Source organism: Hemiscyllium ocellatum, chromosome 35, assembly GCF_020745735.1.
Source record: "Hemiscyllium ocellatum isolate sHemOce1 chromosome 35, sHemOce1.pat.X.cur, whole genome shotgun sequence".
In the NCBI taxonomy this organism is placed as follows: domain Eukaryota; kingdom Metazoa; phylum Chordata; class Chondrichthyes; order Orectolobiformes; family Hemiscylliidae; genus Hemiscyllium; species Hemiscyllium ocellatum.
In genome coordinates this window covers 25,616,933-25,635,863 of record NC_083435.1, presented here as the reverse complement: position 1 = coordinate 25,635,863, position 18,931 = coordinate 25,616,933, and the positions used below count along the sequence as shown (strand labels likewise).

The 18,931-nt window shown below is 45.4% G+C and overlaps 1 protein-coding gene across 1 annotated transcript in view; it reads left to right on the top strand.

Moving 5' to 3' along the window:
- LOC132832576 (complement C4-like) overlaps positions 1-18,931 on the top strand; it is a 155,108-nt gene that overhangs the window by 41,621 nt on the left and 94,556 nt on the right. The window contains exons 12-16 of the mRNA XM_060850669.1: positions 1,451-1,639; positions 2,441-2,635; positions 5,565-5,714; positions 6,573-6,699; positions 13,385-13,456. Coding sequence (XP_060706652.1) covers positions 1,451-1,639; positions 2,441-2,635; positions 5,565-5,714; positions 6,573-6,699; positions 13,385-13,456 — 733 coding nt within the window. The remainder of the gene's footprint in view (positions 1-1,450; positions 1,640-2,440; positions 2,636-5,564; positions 5,715-6,572; positions 6,700-13,384; positions 13,457-18,931) is intronic.

Here is an 18,931-nt window from a genome sequence, read left to right as displayed (position 1 = left end):
CTGGAGAGCTGGGCTGGGTAAAGTCGATGGAAAAAGGTTTTAAGATTCGAACATTATTGGGGTTGGGGTTATGTTTTGAAGCATACATATGATAGTGTAACCTTTCTGGGAAGTGCATTTTTTGTCAAATACGGAGCAGAATTTTGTGTTTGCTTTGCTCTGAGTCGAGATTCCTAATGGCTTGATCTCATACTGTATTGCTCACTATCCAGGTCCAACTATCAATAGGCAGGTAAAGTCTGGAACATTGTCTGTCATAGTAGCACATTAGGTTCTGTGCATCATTACTGCGTGTGATGTTTGCAATATATTGATCACCAAAGTCCCATCACACCATAGGGCTGCTCTATCATTAGACTGGGAGTAACTTTAACCTGAGAGTCACCATCCCACAGGTGAAGGGACAGTCACAGTCATAGTGTCAAAGAGTCATACACCATATAAACAGACCCTTCGGTCCAACTAATTCAAGCGAACCATGCTCCCAAACTGAACTAGTCCACATGCCTGTGCTTGATCCATGTCCCTCTAAACATTTCTTATCCATGTCTTTCAAATGTTGTACCTGTACCCGCATCCATCACTTCCTGAGGAAGCTCATTGCATGCACGAACTACCACCTGTTTAAAAAAGGTTGCCTCTCATGTCATTTCGAAATGAGAGGTCAAGGCTTCAATTCCAGCCTCGGGTGACTGCCTGTGTGGAGTTTGCACGTTCTCCCTGTGTCTGCGTGGGTTTCCTCTGGGTGCTCTGGTTTCCTCCCACAGTCCAAAGGTGTGCAGGTCAGGTGAATTGGCCATGCTAAATTGCCCCATAGTGTTCGGTGCATTCATCAGCGAGAAATGGGTCTGGGTGGGTTACTCTCCAAAGGGTCGGTGTGGACTGTTGGGTCAAAGGGCCTGTTTCCACACTGTAGGGAATCTAATCTCATCTAATCTCTCACCTCAAAAAATGCCCCTCGTCTTGAACCCACTCCTGGAGAAAAGAACTTGGCTAATCACCTTACCTATGCCCCTCGTGATCTTATAAAGCTTCAGAAGGTCAGCCCTCAGCCTCCGTCGCATCAGTCTGTCCAGCCAAAATCTGCCATTGTGAACAGCCTGTGTAACTGAGTGTAGCTGTTCCCATTCATTCATTTATTGCCCATTCCTAATTACCAACAAGGCAGTAAAGAGTCAATTGAGGAGGAGGGTCTGTCCTGGTAACCTCAACTGGTGTGTGGACTGAAACCCATGCTGTTGGCGCGGCCCTGTATCCAAAACCAGATGTCCAGTCAACCGGCTAATGGAGGACCCCCACCCCAATCGAAACACTTTGACCTTTTCAGCCGATATATATAAGATGCTGGATCAACAAGTTCTTCAAAGAGAAATGCCCACTTGTCGGATCGTGTCAGCAGCTACTGAGTGACTGGAGCTTGAATAACACAATGTGTGTCTTGTTCTGCCAGGTAATAGCTGGGCTTGGAACAGAAGCCGTTGAAGCAAACAAAACTGTGAGCATTTACCGATCCACTAGCAAGAGATATCTCTATGTCAGTGTGCCACAAGATGTAATAGATCTGAGTCGCTCAATTTCTGCAGAAGTAAGAACGGACAGTCTTCATGGTGGTCACGATGGCGAATATTACCACTACATGGTGAGTACATTCCAACACAGTGATTTCACAAGAATTCATAAGACCATAAGACATAGGAGTGGAAGTAAGGCCATTCGGCCCATCGAGTCCACTCCGCCATTCAATCATGGCTGATGGGCATTTCAACTCCACTTACCCGCATTCTCCCCATAGCCCTTAATTCCTCGAGACATCAAGAATCTATCAATCTCAGCCTTGAAGACATTTAGTGTCCCGGCCTCCACTGCACTCTGCGGCAATGAATTCCACTCTCTGGCTGAAGAAATGTCTCCGCATTTCTGTTCTGAATTGACCCTCTCTAATTTTAAGGCTGTGTCCACGGATCCTAGTCTCCTCGCCTAATGGAAAAGATTTCCTAGTGTCCACCCTTTCCAAGCCATGTATTATCTTGTAAGTTTCGATTAAGTCTCCCCTTAATCTTCTAAACTCCAATGAATACAATTCCAGGATCCTAAGCCATTCCTTGTATGTTAGACCAATCATTCCAGGGATCATCCATGTGAATCTCTGCTGGGCATGCTCCAGTGCCAGTATGTCCTTCCTGAGGTGTGAGGACCAAAACTGGACACATTCAGGTGGCATGGTAATATAAACTTTGTCACAATTATGAGCAAACTAATTAACTTATATTTTTAATCGCTCCTTTCTTGATAATGAAGGCATTGGCCATCACAGATCCAACGTCTGCAGTTGTGAAATGGAATCAGACATGAATTGACATATACATAGTCACCATCCAGACAGATAGATTGTGAGATCATTGCCTCTGCATGCTCTGACGATGTGTTCATGCCCCTGCAGATCATCAGCAAAGGCAAAGTTCTTAAGCTGGATAGGATTCAGAAAGCGGATTTCGTAAAACTCCCAATTGATCTGAGTACCACCATGGTTCCTGCATTCCGGCTGGTCTTCTACTATTATGCCAATATCAAGGGCAGTCCAGAGATAGTGGCCAATTCTGCCTGGATCGATGTGAAGGATGTCTGTGAAGGCAAGGTGGGAGTATTGACAATACTGTGTGACCTGATCTGAATAAGGGGTGGAGGAGGAGACCTCAACCTTACTCCATTTACTCTAATGGACAGTAGTGAAAGTGACCAATATTGCATGTTCATCTCCAAAATATCTCAATAGATTTTAGCAACATTGCTTGCATACAGCAATACTATAGTGCAAGATTAAATGACAGGACAACTACTGTTTAAGAAGGACAAATCCAGATGTTGAGGAAGAAATTGTCACTTAGATACAACAGGAAACGAAAAGCCATATCTATGTTATTAATTGATAGGGAAGCACTTTTAAAGTCCCCCACCCCCATTGTATGTAACTGTTGCCAAAACAGAAATTGTTGCAGAAAGTCAGCATCTGTGAAGAGAAAGCAGAGTTAATATTTTGGGTCCAGAGACCCTTCCTCAGAACTGATTGTAACTAGGAAATAGTTAGTGTGTGTGCCATAGATAAGGGGATGGGGGAAGAAAAGGGAATGAGTAGATAGGCCAAGAGGTAAATGAAAGCAAGTCTGGGAGAGAGAAAAGCTGATAATGAGGATCGTTGATGGGCAAGAATGGGTTGGCTGTGCTGAAAGCAGCCCATGTTATTCACAGGGGCTGGAGAGGCAAGGTGGGTAAGGAACATGGAAGAAGGTGTTAAGGTTCGAAAATTATTGAACTCGACATCAAGTCCTGCAATGGTCCCAAGCAGAGAATAAAGTGTTGTCCTTCCAATTTTGCTGGAGCACTGCAGCGAACCTGAGATGGAGATGTTGACCAGGGAACAGGGCAGTGTGTTGGAGCGGCAGCCAACTGGATCTTTTATGTGGGTGATCCGCAAATCAGTCACCCAGACTGCATATTGTCTTCCCGCTGTAGGGGAAGCCACATTGTGAGCAGCGAAAGACTAAATTGAGCAAAGTGCAGCGAAACTGCTGCTCCACCTGGAGGGTATATCTGGGGCCTTGGATGGTGAGGTGGGAGGAAGGAAAATGACAAATGCTCCATCTTCTGCAATTGCAGGGGAAGGTGGTGTGGATCTATGGGAATGGAGGAGGTATGGACCAGGCTATCCCAGAGGGAATGGTCCCTGCAGCAGACTGACAAGGTAGGGAGGGGAATATGTGTCTGTTGGTGATATCCTGCTGGAGGTGGCAATGATGGTGCTCATAATCCCTGTTTGCTTCAATTTGTTTTGATATTTGTTTATTTGATAGAATGCATAGGAAGCAAGCTCAACATTGGTTTAACACGGACCATGAACACCAATTGTATCAATGTTGCTGAACTTTGGTAGCACATGCCTTTCCACTTATCCATTGCTTTTGTTAGACTGCTGCTTGCATAGAAATTATATTTCGTCTAGTTCAAACAAGCCAGGGTAGAATAGTGACTGGACGTGAGGAATGCGCGCTAATATGATTTCATGGTTCTCCCATGGACATTTTCCTAACGACCTGTTCAGGGATGTTATAAAACACCACCAGGGCAGGTGGGTTTTGGGCCTCCCAACTCAGAGGCAGGGGCTTTACCACTGTGCCACACAAACTCCCAGCAGCAGATATTACATAATGAATCGGTTTAGATTACAGCACTTTGGAGCAGGTGGGAATTGAATCTGGGCTTCTTGACTCAGAGGTAGGGATGCTACCAATATACTTTTGATGTGGGCTCATTATTGTTGTTTCCAAATACCTTTCTTCTTTGAATCTGGGACATAGTGGTCCTAGTGACTTGCTACATTCTCTCAGCTTCATTGAAAACCCTTCAGAAATGACCAAAGCATTCATGTAGACATTACCATGTTTGTTTTGGCGTTTCTTCCGCCCCAGTTGGAGAGTCCAAAGAGATTTTGTAACATACCAGCGTTGTGTTGGGCTTTGCAGTGGACATGAGTTGCAAGGGACAATGCTGTGGAAGGACTAGATCACAGAATAGGTAGGATGGGTTCAATCATCAGTTCTGCCCTCAGGGAGTTCAGGTTGAAGTCCTACTTGCTCCAGAGGTGTGTATCTCTGAATAGGACAAATAGAAAATACCTACACGCAATACAGACAGAGATAGTAGACAGAGATCCCTGCCTACACGTGTATTCGATACGGGGGTTGGGAGGCCATGTTGCGCTGTACAGGACATTGGTTAGGCCCCTTTTAGAATGCTGCATTCAGTTCTGCTCTCCATGCTATAGGAGGGATGTTGTGAGAATTGAAAGTGTTCAGAAAAGATTGACAAGGATGTTGCCGGGTTTGGAGGGTTTGAGCTATAAGGAGAGGCTGAATAGGCCGGGGCTATAATCACTGGAGCGTCAGAGGCTGAAGGGTCACCTTATAGAGGTCATGAGGGGCATGGAGAAGATGAATAGTCAAGGGTAGGGAAGTCCAAAACTAAAAGGCATAGGGTTAAGGTGAGACGGGAAGAATTTAAATGGGACCAAAGGGGGAGCTTTTTCACACAGCAAGAGGTACATGTACGGAACCAGCTGCCAGAGAAACTGGTGGAGGCTGATATAATGACAGTGTTGAAAGGGCATCGTTATGATAAGAAGGAGTTAGAGGGATATGGGCCAAGTGCTAGCAAATGGGACTAGATTAATTTAGGATATCTCATCGGCATGGATGAGTTGTACTGAAAGGTCTGCTTCCATGCTGTACAACTCTATGACTCGATAATGAAACTCCCGTTAAATGGGCATTAGTCACAAGAGCGTCTTTTTGGTTTCTTTTCTCAGCCAATATCCAGATTAGCTGAGGAGACTTCACAAAAAGCAATGATTTCACCCTGCAAAGTTTTGAGGCTCAAATCTGAAGGGAGAGGAAGTGGGCAGTGGAGATGGTGTCGAGCAGCTGTGCTGGATTTGGCGTGGGGAGGGTGGGAGTGGAGAATTCCAGAAAATTGTGCCGATAATCCAGTGTTACCCTGTTGTTTTACCCCAGATTACAATAAAAGATATGCACAAACAATACAGTCCAGGATCAAAGGTCACACTGCACCTTAACACTGAAGACAGAGGAGAACTTTCCCTGGGCATCGTGGATAAAGCAGTCTATATTCTCAACAGCAAGAATAAACTCAAACCTGCCAAAGTAAGTGAGATGCACTCGGTGGTTCTGCAGTATTCGGATTTTTGTTCTTGAAAACCTTGTCATTGAACAAGAGAAAGCTCCACCCTCATTGTATCCAGTTCAAATACCCTCCACTGTGCAGACAATGCATCACTTCTGGGGTGCATCAGCCTTTTCTTTGTGTTTCATTTTTTGTTTTACTGAACAGCACTGTGACAGAGTGGTACGTTTAGGAAACAGTAGTATTGTTACATTGTGCTGAGAGGAACGATTAGTGATCCCAGAGAGTGAATTTGTCCAAGGTGTTATTTTTGTGCATGCTGGTGGCTTTTGAGATGATTCGCCTTCCAGTGTCACCCATACAGATGCCATGCCCATAAAATGGCTATGGAGCATCTTCACAGATGCCAATTGTCTCGTTTGGCATGGTAATTGGAAAGTCTCAACCTGAAATTGCTAGCATTGAAACTGACTATTGGAGCATGTGCTGCTCAAGGCAATAATACAAAGGTGCATCTGTTGTGTCTTCTAACATTTTGATAGTCATAAGGTGCAATGTTAAGTGAGCTGCTTTTAAGGTACTGGTTAGCTCAGTTGGCTGGGTTGCTGGTCCATAATACAGGAAAGTGCCAACAGTGTGGGTTCAATTCCTATGATGGCTGAGGTTATCATGAAGGGATCTCTTTCTTAACCTCTCTCCTCATCTCAAGTATGGTGACCCTTAAGTTAACTGACTGGCAGTTGTCTCTAATGATGGTGGCAGTTTTATCTTCAACTTGCATCTAGCAATCACAAGTTATTAATGAGGTGAGCCAAAGCCCAGCATTGGTAAGATTTCTGACTTATAATGTCCAAAATGTGCATTTTTTTTCTGAACAGGTCTTTGAAGAGATGAATTCTTATGACCTTGGATGCACTTTTGGAGGTGGTGCTGATAGTGTTGGTGTTTTCATGGATGCCGGGTTGACATTTATTTCCAATGCTGGAACATCGGTAATTCGGAATGGTAAGTCAGCAAAGCAGAAAAAATGTGAAATTGCAGCTCGCGATACATTGTCATCGCATTTGAAAATAACAAACTACAGCACAACATGGTGGTCAGCAACAGTCTTGAAAACTGATCCAAGTTACCAGGTAAACATGAAGTGGACAGTTTGGAAGTATGTTACAGGTTGCAGGGGGACTTGGATAAACTGCAGAATTGGGCTGAGAGGTGGCAAATTGAGTTCAATGCAGCTCAATTTGAGGTGATGCACTTTGGGAAGAACAACAGGATGGCAGAGTATTGGGTCAATGGAAAGATTCTTGGTAGTGTGAATGTGCAGAGGGATCTTGGAGTCCATGTGCATAGATCCCTGAAAGTTGCCACCCAGGTTGATAGTGTTGTTAAGAAAGCATATAGTGTGTTAGGTTTCGTTGGTAGAGGGATTGAGTTCTGGAACTGCAATATCATGCTACAACTATACAAAACGCTAGTACGGCCACACTTGGAATATTGTGTGCCGTTCTGGTCGCCATATTCTGGGAAGGATGTGGAAGCATTGGAAAAGGTGCAGAGGAGATTTACCAGGATGTTGCCTGGTCTGGAGAGAAGGTCTTATGAGGAAAGGCTGAGAGACTTGGGTCTGTTCTCATTGGAAAAAAGAAGGCTAAGAGGGGATTTGATAGAGACATACAAGATGATCAGAGGATTAGATAGGGTAGACAGTGAGAGTCTTTTTCCTAGAATGATGACGTCAACTTGTTTGAGGGGGCTGAACTACAAATTGAGGGGTGATAGATTTAAGACAGATGTCAGAGGCAGGTTCTTTACTCAGAGAGTGGTAAGGGCATGGAATGTCCTACCTGCCAGTGAAGTTAACTCAGCCACCTAGTAAGTTTTTAACAATCTTTGGATAAGCACATGGACCATGATGGGGTAGTGTAGGGGGAATGAGCTGAGAATGGTTCACAGGTCGATGCAGCATCAAGTGCCAAAGGGCTTGTTCTGCACTGTATTGTTCTATGTTCTAATGTTCCCACAGATTTACTTTGCTTGTAAATCCATGGTTGAAGATTTAAGACTCATTACGCAAACATTTGCGGGTGTGGTGTGGAGCAAAACAACTTGATCTGTCATTGTAAAACAAACTCAGATCATTTAAATCCTTTCTCTGCATGTGGATACCTGGAGGAGAAACCCCAGGTTGGCTCATATGCCTCAGAATCCGTGACAAAGCGATTCTGAAAGTCTCAGCTAGAATTCTGGTCACTACACACTTGCAACGATTCTAAGGTGTTAGAGAGAATACAGAGGAGACCTTGGACAGTAGTACAAGAATTCTCAAGACCAACTGTTCCACAGTGCATAGAGAAACTGAGATTGTCCCTTTCAGGATCAGAATTACCAGGATTATTTATGAGTCATGGAATAGATGCAGGTTGTAGCGTAGAAGGAGGCCATTTCACCCATTGCACCCACTGCCAGATCAGGCCGGCTCATCCCCTCTTCCCCCCTCGTCTCCTTACTATCTAAGTCACAACACATTTTTTTTACCTAGTTTAGGATTGTACTCTTAGGTGTTTAGAAGATTGAGGGAAGATCTTATTGAAATGTTTGAGATGATTAGGGACTTTGACAGGGTAGATTTGGAGAGGTTTTTACCTCTTATGGGTCAGTTTCAGACCAGAGGGTGGAATCTCAGTGTAAGGGGTCACCCTTTTGATTTGACTTGAGTTATTATTGTCAAACATGATGAAGTACAATGAAAAGTTTTGTTTTGTGTGCAGTGCAAGCAGATCATAACACGCAAAGATCATACAGTGATTTCAAACATAAAACATAGATCAGTACACCACAGTACAGGCCCTTCAGCCCTTGATGTTGTACTGACCTTTTATCCGACTCTAATGTCACACTAACCTACACGCTCTCCATTGTACTATCTTCCATGTGCCTACCCAAGAGTCACTTAAATGTCCCTAATGTCTCTGACTCTACTACCATCGCTGGCAGTGCATTCCATGCACCCACCACACTCTGTGTAAAGAACCTACCTCTGACATCTACCCTAAACCTTCCTCCAGTCACCTTAAAACTATGCCCCTCATTGTAGCCATTTCCACCCTGGGAAAAAAGTCTTTGGTGATCTACTCTGCCTATGCATTTCAGCATCTTGTAAACTTCTATCAGGTCAATTCTCACTCTTCTTCGTTCCAGTGAGAGAAGCCCTAGCTCCCTTTCTTCATAAGACAAAGAGTGAAGTAAAAAAGATTCCCTCGCTAAAAGGAATTGAAGGTACCTGGGGCAGTTGGAAATGTGGAATTTGAAACTGAAACAGAAGAGCCATGATCTTATTGAATGGTAGAGTAGGTCCGATGAACCAAAGGGTCTATTTCAGTTTCCATTTCCTATCTTCATAACCTACATTAATAAATTGTAAGAAGCAAATCAATGTATGACGCCATGTAATGAGATAAAACCTTTTATGAAACTAGGTTGTGAAAATAGGTGGAGAATCTACAAAGAGCTATAGATAAATTAAGTGAGTGAGTGGTCAAACATTTGATGGATGGAAAGTACTGTGGGAGCGTACGAACTTAACCATAGTTTGGTGAGAAAACTACAAAAGTAGCTTACTTGAATGGAGTTAAAAATCACACAACACCAACCGGTTTTAATTGGAAGCACTCGCTTTCGGAGCGCTGCTCCTTCATCAGGTGTTAGACGATAATCTAGTGTTGCATGATTTTTAACTTTGTCCACCCCAGTCCAAAATCAGAATCTCCAAATCATATTTAAGTGGAGAAGGGTTGCAGAACTTCAGAGGGTTGGTAATAGAATGATCTGTGTGTCCTGAAACGTATATTATTATGCAATGCAGCAAGTGCTTAGAAAGGGAAATGGCACATTGTTTGCTGTATGGGGAATGCAATGTTCCAGTGTACAAGCTTTACTGCACTTTTGCAGAGCAGTACTGACAGGAGAATACGGTGTACAGTCTAAGTCTTCTTAGTTGAACGAGGGGAACGTGCATTCAACTCACTTTTGGGTTAAAGGGCTTATCTGGTGATGAAGGGTTGAACAAATTGAGTCTGCATCCATTGGAGATCAGAAAAATGAGAGATAATCAAATTGAAACATTGAAACAGAACTGGCTCAGTTATGACCTTATTGAATGGTGGAGCAGGCTTGAAGGGTTGAATGGTCTGCTCCTGAATTGAGGAGTGGTCAGCGCCAACGCCGTGAGAATATTACAATTCCCCATGCTGTCCTGTAAGTAAAAGCAATGGCCATACAAATTGTTTTGTCTTTATATATGGGAGCACCTTGGACAGAAGGCCATTCATACTGGATTCCCACATTAAGCCTATGTTTGATCACCCCCTGGGAATAATGATGACCTCTTGATTGCTGACTTTAGAATCCATAAAACCTTCTTTGCACCCGCTTCTGCTCCTTTAAGTGAAATTTTACCAACCATAACTCCAGTTCATAAGGACACACCCAGTCCTTTGAGGGACTCCAATTGCTTTGACTCAAAGTCTCCACCATGCGATGAGACCTTGACATTTGAGAGACTGGAAATCATCCAAAACTCTGCAGTCCCTCCCTTCCCATTTGTTTCTGTCACCCTGTCCCTCCAGTTGGAAAAAAAGTTCTGAAACTGCAATAATAATACACAATAGCACAGCTGATGCAACTCTGGGTGGCACAGTGGCTCAGTGAGAAGCACCACTACATCAGAGCGCCAGGGACCCACGTTCGGTTCCACCCTATGACAATTGTCTGGGTGGAGTTTGCCCATTCTCCACATGCCAATTTGCTCTGGTTTCCTCACACAGTCCAAAGATGGGCAGATTAGGTGGATTGGCCATGCTAAATTCTCCCATAGTGTCCAGGGATGTGCAGGCTAGGTGGGTTAGCCATGCAGAAGGCAGGGTTACAGGGCTAGACTGGGGGAGGTGGGTCTGAGTGGGATGCTGTTCGGAGGGTTGGTTTGGACTCATTCGGCCAAATGGCTTGCCCCCACACTGGGGATTCTCTGACTGAATACAGCGAGGAATATAAAGTTATGGCCACAGGATAGTGCAATACATTTGAAATTTGAGAGGTCCATTCAGAAGCCTAATGACAGCAGGGAAGAAGCTGTTCTTGAACCTGTTGATGCATGTATTTCAGCTTCTGTATCTTCTGCCTGACAGAAGAAATCAGTACAGATTATATCTGGGCTGGCAGGATTCTTTGATGTTAAGACAGAGGAAAGGGTGGTGGATCTGTGGAATTCTTTACTGCAGAGAGTTATTGAGGCTGGGACATGAAGTAGATTGAAGCTTGAGATAGATTTCTAAACAGTAGGGAAATTGACGCCTTTGGAGAAACGCTGGGCAAGCAGAGCTAAGGATGATCATATCAACCATTGATAGAAGCAGACTCAATGGGCTGAATGGCCTTCCAGTGTTTCAACATGTAGTTAGGGATTCTCCAGCGAAGGTTGTCTCTGCCTTAACCCCATTCACAGGGGGCATCTTCCAATTCAAGCCACTTACCACACCAAGATATTTTATTTTCTTATTCATTGGCAATCATAGATAGGTTCTTCTGCCATTTCCCTTCCAATTCTTGACCCTGCCGCCAATAGGACCAGTCTTCCCCTCCAATCTTTACAAAGTATGCATTTTCTAATAAAGGCTATGTTTGCAGTAGATCATAGAATCCCCACAGAACAGATGAAGGATATTCAGCCCATTGAGTCTACACTGACCCTCCAAGGAGCATTCTGCTCATAGCTACCCCATCCTCATATTTCCCATGGTCAATCCACTCTGCTTACAAATCCCTGGACACTATGGGCAATTTAACATCGCCAATGCATCCTAACCAGCATATGTTTGGACTATGGGGGGAAACCAGAGCATCCAGAGGAAACCCACGTGCACACAGGGAGAATGTGCAAACTCCACACAGACAGCTGCTCGAGGCTGGAATCGAACCCACATCCCAGGCACTGGGAGGCAGCAGTGCTGACCACTGAGCCACCATGCCTGCCTAGATGGTGAGAAACTAAGCAATAACAGAAGGTTATTTGCCTGGGAACCACAAGGTGCAGGTTTGAGAAGTTTGCTAAAGGGTTAGTAGCACAATGTGAGAGCACTGGTATGGAGGGAATTTTCTGATAATCATGAGTTGTCACGATTTCAGATGCATTGACTGAAAGGGTATTGTATATTTATTGCATTTAAAGTTTAAATGCATATCTATGATAAAAGACAACTTGCAAGGAAGAAAGCAAACAGAGCGCTGTGAGTATTTGGAACTCCTTGCCACAGAGAGTAGTGGGGGCAGCGTCCTTATGTGTATTTAAGGCCAAGTTACATAGATTCTTGACCAGGAAGTAATCAAGGGTTAGGGGCAAAGGGGCAGGGAAGGAATATTGCATTAACCATGATCCCATTGAATAGTGGAATAGGCTCGAGGGGCTGAATGGCCTCTTCCTGTTCCTATGGTCTCAGAACGAATAGCTCATTCTTTTAAGGAGACACATGGGCTGGCTTGGCCAAACATCTGCCGACTGTGTTGGTGAGCAGGTGAGATTCAGACAAGTGGGTATGGATGCAAGGAACGGGGAGGGAGAGCAAGTTGGTAAGGGAACAGGGTGGCAAAGGGGCAAGTGTGGCCAGGTGGGTGTCAGTGTCTGGTTTGTTGCCTGGGGTACTGCAGGAAAGGATGGGATGATGACATGCCAGAGTGTGGTAATGCATGGTGGGTGAGGTAGCAAGGTGGGGAGGCTGGAAAAGGTAGATAGGACAACAGGGTACATAAGGAGGTAAATTGGATAGGATGTGAGCTGGCAGAGTAGATAGGGCAGCTTGCTGGAGTAGCGGGGTGGGGGGGGTGGGTAGAGTGGATAGCACCAGGGAGATTAACTTGGGGTAAGCGGGCAGGGAAGGGGTGGAGGCTGATCACATTGAATCAGATGTAGAGGATTGATGTCAGGAGGGGTCTGGTTGGGCCTAAAGATGATAGGAGGAGTCAGCTGAGGGTGGATTAGGAGCAGAGGGGTCTGGCAGGGCAAGGGGTGATATCAGGTCGGGGAGAGATTGGCTGGGATCAGGTCCAGAGAAGAATCTATCATGGGGATGAGTGGGCTGCCTTGCCCCAGGGAGGAAACAGTCATGGCCCAGGGAGGAAACTGATGGTTGTCAATCTCAGGTTTGAGTGGTTCGCAGGGTCAGGGGTCAGTGAAGAGGAGACAAGACAGCCTTTATGACTGGAGTGTCAGAGATGAAGGAGTTTGAGCAGCTCTTAGTTGATGTAACCTTTCTGGCTGACCTATTCGGGGAGGAATCCACTGCCCTTTGAACCTGCTCCACCATTCAATACAATCATGGCTGAACATCCGACTCAGCACCCGCTTCCCACTTCCCACCCACCTCCCCCCTCCCCCCCAAAACCCTTCAGTCTAAGAACTATAGTTTCATTTCATTCTCAGATGAGGAACGAAGCAGGTGACCATTATCTCTCTCCAGATGCTGACTGGGATTGATAAGCTGATACAAGAGATACTCATATGCACCATGAGTCGAAAAGGTGTCTTATTTCACAACTGGGTTACAAATATTAATATTTCTTTTTAATGTCGCATCAGCAGTCACTACCAACATGAGCAATTCAGATGATGTCTCCTTTATTTTTTCATTAATCCTTCCAGGGTATTCCTGCAAAAAAGATAACGAAAGGAAGAAAAGATCGTTGGACATTCAACAACAGTACATGGGAAAATGTAAGAATGCACTTATATCTTCAACATATGAAATTTAAAAGAAACATTTAAGAGCAGGTTTGCTATGGAGTGTATGTAGGTTATAGCTTAGAAGCTGAAGCACACTGAACCTTTGAGTGCAACATCATTGGAGATGGATTTGTTTTAACAATAGATAGCTAAAACAGATTAAAAACAACTCTTGGTGAATTGCTACATGTTACGTACGTTCCCAATGACCGAGGACTCCAGAACCAGGCATCACAGTCTAGGAAGTGTGGGGTAGACCATTTACAACTGAGATGAGGAGAAATTACTTCACCCAGAGAATGTTGACGCAGTGGAGTTTGCTACTATAGAAAGTGGTTGAGTCCAAAACATTAAATGCTTTCAAGAAGGAGTTAGATGTAGTCCTTATAGTTCCTGGGGTGGCACTAAGGTGGCTCAGTGGTTAGCACTGCTTCCTCACAGCGCCAGGGAGCTTGGGTTGATCTCAGCCTCGGGTGACTGTCTGTGTGGAGTTTGACGTTCTCCTTTATCTGTGTGGGTTTCCTCCAGGTGCTCCAGTTTCCTCCCACAGTCCAACGATGGGCAGGCCAGGTGAATTGGCCATGCTAAATTGTCCAGAGTGTTAAGTGCATTCGTCATGGATAAACGTAGGGAAATGTGTCTGGGTGGGAACTCCTCGGAGGGTTGGTGTGGATTTGTTCGGCCGAAGGACCTTTTTCCATGCTGTAGGGAATCTAATCTTATGGATAAAGGGATCAAAGGATATGGGGTGAAAGTGGGAACGGGGTACTGAATAGGATTGTCAGCCACGCTCATGTTGAATGATGGAGCAGGCTCGAAGGGCCAAGTCCCGCTCATGTTTCCGAAGTTTATATATCCCCTTCCATTAATTTGTGAAAGTATAATGGTAAGATGGTGCATAATGGGTGACCAGTTTGATACTAGTCAGTTTGCCCCTGATCAATATTCAGATGAATCTGCAGCAATCTTAGCACATAAACATTGAACAGACTGTTTGTTTTTTACTGTCCGAGGACCCCTCCTCCCACCTCCAATCTCTTTATTTCCAACTGTCGCCATGACATTGACCACATCAACCTGTCCACCTCCCTCACCCACTCCAACCTCTCACCCTTGCAACTTGCAGCCCTCCACTCCCTCTGCTCCAGCCCCAACCTCACCAGCAAACCTGCGGACAAGGGGGAATGCAGTGATGGTTTGGTGCACTGACCTCTACGCTGCTGAAGCCAAGTGCCAACTCACCCACACCTCCTCCGACTACCCCCTCGACCATTTTCTCACCTCCCATCACCAAACCATCATCTCTGAGACTGTGTGCACAACCTCATCACCTCTGGGGATCTCCCATGCACAGCCTCCAACGTCATCGTCCATGAACCCCTGCACCACCAAATTCTACCTCCTACCCAAAATCCACAAACATGACTTCCTTGGTCGACACATTGACTCAGCCTGCTTCTGCCTCACTGAATGTATCTCCGCATACCTTGACACCATCCTGTCCCCTTTAGTCCAGGAGCTCCTCACCTAATTTCAGGACACCATGCACGCCCTTCACCTCCTCCAGGACTTTTGTTTCCCTGACCCCTATTGCCTTATCTTCACCAGTCCCTGTACACATCAACCCGCCATGCTGATGGCCTCCAAGCCATCCTTTCATCCTTTCACGCTGACTGAATCAGTACCCCTCCAATGGCACACTCATTGATTGGCTGAACTGGTCCTCACTATCAACAATTTCTCCTTCTAATCCATCCATTTCCTCCAGACCAAAGGGGCAGCCATGGGCACCTGCATGGGCACCAGCTATGCCTGTCTCTTCATTGGGTACATGGAACAGTCCATCTTCCGCAACTATACTGGCACCATTTCCCATTTTCCTCCACTACATTTATGACTGTGTCGGCGCCACCTCATGCTCGCACGAAGAGGTTGAACAGTTCATCAACTTCATCAACATCTTCCACCCTGACCTCAAGTTCACCTGGACCATCTCAGACACCTCCCTCCCCTTCCTGGACCTCTCCATCTCCATCAATGGTGACCAACTCAACACTGACATCTTCTGCAAACCCACCAACTCCCACAGCTGCCTGGACTACACCTCCTCCCCCTGTTGCTCCTGTAAAAATGTTATCCTTTATTTCCAAATCCTCAGCCTCTGCCACATTTGCTCCCAGGAGGACCAGTTCCACTACAGAATGCACCAGATAGTCTCCTTCTTCAAAGACCGCCATGTCCCCTCCACATGGTCGACAATGCCCTCCAGCGCATTTCATCTACTTCCCACACCTCTGCGTATGAAACCCACCCCTCAAACTGCAACAAGGACAGAACCCACCCCCATCCCCAATCCTCACCTTCCACCCAACCAACCTCCATATACATTGCATCGTTCTCCGACATTTCCGCCACCTACAAACCAACTCTACAGTCAGAGCTATATTTCTCTCCCTACCTCTATCTGCATTTCAGAGAGACCATTCCCTCTGCCACTCCCTTGTCAGGTCTATGCCCCACACCAACCCACCATCCCTTCCTGGCACCTTCCCCAGCCACCACAGAATTGCAAAACCTGCACCCACACCTACCCTCTTACCTCCATCAAAGGCTCCAAAGTATCCTTCCATATCAAGTCAGAGATTTACCTGCACTTGCATACACGTCATCTTCTGCATCCATTGCACCCGATGTGGTCTCCTCTACATTGGGGAGACAGGATGCCAACTTGCAGATTGTTTTAGAGAACATCTCTGGATACACGTACCAACAAACCCCACTGGTCTGTATCTGAACACTTTAGCTCCCTCTCCCATTCCGCCAAGGACATGCAGGTCTTGGGCCTCCTCCATCACCACGCCCTTAACACCCGACGCCTGGAGATGAACGCCTCATCTTCCACCTTGGGAACCTCCAACCACACAGAATCAGTATGGATTTCACCAGTTTCCTCATTTCCGCTCCCCCCACCTTGTCCCCACCCCAGCCTCACAACTCGGCACCATCCTCTCGAACCTGTTCATCTTCCTTCCCACCTATCCGCTCCACCTTCCTCTCCAACCTATCAACATTACCCCCACCTTCATCTACCTATCACATTCCTAGCTACCATCCCCTCCCCATAGCCAACCCCCTCCTATTTATCTCTCCACACCCTTGTCCCTCAAGCCTCGTTCTTGATGAAGAGCTTATGCCTGATTCCCCTGCCCCTCGGATGCTGCCTGACCGGCTGTGCTTTTCCAGCACCACACTCTCCACTCTGATCCCCAGCATCTGGAGCCCTCACATTCTCCCTATTTGTATTATATGCAACCTTTCAGTTGAGATACTTTGTAAATATTGCACAATGACAGCAAGCGGGATAATATGTTTGACTTTCAGTGACAGAGCAAATCAGGCACTATCAACTTGCCAACTCTGTCTCTTGCGATTTACATCAGAGAAGAGGCTGAAAGTCTCAGCTCCAGTGTTATTCAGACAGACAAAGCGAAACTGAGCTAGAACCAGCTGAACTGCTCTCCTCCACATGATCATTGGAAATTTCAAGGATATCTCCTTCGATTTGTAAAGTTATAGAATCAAAGAGCTGTACAGGAGGGAAACAGACTCTTGGGTCCAACTTGCCCATGCTGACCAGATACCTAACCTAATGTAGTCCCATTTGCCAGCACAGAGCCCATATCCCTCCAAACCCTTCCTATTCATATACCCACCCAGATGCCTTTTAAATGTTGTAATTGTACCAGTCTCCACCACTTCCTCTGGCAGCTCATTCCATACACATACCACCCTCTGTGTGCAAAAAGTTGCCCCTTAGGTCCCTTTTAAATCTTTCCCTCTCACTTTAAATCTGTGCCTTTTAGTCCTGGACTCCCCTACTCTCAGGAAATAAAGGCCTTGGCTATTCACCCTATCCACGCCCCTCATGATTTTATAAACTTCCATAAGATTACACCTCAGTCTCCAGTGGTCCAAGGAAAACAGCCCCAGCCTATTCAGCCTCTCCCTGTAGATCAATCCCTCAAATCCTGCAAATCTTTTCAGAACCGTTTCAAGTTCTACAACCTCCTTCCTATAACAGGGTGAACAGAATTGAACGCAGTATTCCAAAAGTATTCTCACCAACATCCTGTGCAGGCATAACATTCCCAACTTCTGCCCTCAATTAAGTGTGCCAAACACCTTCTTCATCTGTCTACCTGTGACTCCACCTTCAAACAACTATGCACCTTGGATGAATGAAAGCCTACATTTCCACATCATCCTGATACCAATAGACTTCACTCAGCACTCAGGATATTGAAACATCTTGAGGTTAAGTTCACTAAAATGACAATCAAAGCTTTTTCATCCAAGTATCCTTGCACACACTGATGTCATGGCACAAAACCCTGAAATGTTTACACAGTCTTAAACGTGTGTGACATTACTCTCCAATACATTAAAGAAGTGTTTCAAAGCTCATTTGTTAGATAGCTTAAGACCTCATGAGCAACACCGAGTCAGAACTCTAATGGGATATGATCACAGGATCACTACAGTGCAAGGAGAGGTCAGTTGACTAATCAAGCCTGAACCAACCCCACTCACACCCTATCCCCACAACCCCCAAATTTCCTATTGCTAACCCACACATCCTTGGAAACTGTGGGCAATTTAGCATGGCCTAACCTGCACATCTTTGGACTGTGGAAGGAAACTCACACAGACACAGGGAGAATGTGCAAACTCCACACAGACAGTTGCCGAAGGGTGGAATCGAGCTCAGGTCCCTGGCCTGGGAGATAGCAGGGCTCACCACTGAGCAACCGTATAATTCAAGTCTGATCAATTTGCTGTCCTGGTGAAATCCGTTGTCCTCAACCTCAGTGAAAGGACTGTTAATTGAAAGGTGAATCCAAGCCAATTTGGAATGGGAGGCACTATGAATAAAGGATTTGGCACTTTCTACAGAAAAGGTGCGACGATTCTGCATTGATAATACCATAAGAGATAGGAGCTGAGGAAGGTCATTCAGCCCATCAAGTCTGCTTGGCCATTCCATGTTAAATTCCACTGTCTTGCCTTTTCTCCATAAACCTTGATTTCCTTATTGATTAAAAACCCGTCTCCCTCAGCCTTGAATATACTCAATGATGCAGTTTCTGCAGCACACTTCATTGAAGAATTCTACAGATTCACAACCCTCACAGAGAAGGGAGTCTGTCTTCACAGATGGAACCCTTATTGTGAGATAATGCAGTCTTAGACTCTGAGACTCTCCCACAAAAGTCACAAGGTCCACTTTCAAAGTCACCGGGAGTGAGCATTAAACCCGTCTCCCAAATGACTAGGCTATTTGTTTAATTTTTATATTCAGGCACAAGGCCTAGGGATAGCAGCAATGTCTTCAAAGCTTCTGTTGCAATCTAATTTGTGATGAAATAATACACCGGTGTCGTTTTTGGAATTTGAATTCAAAAGTAT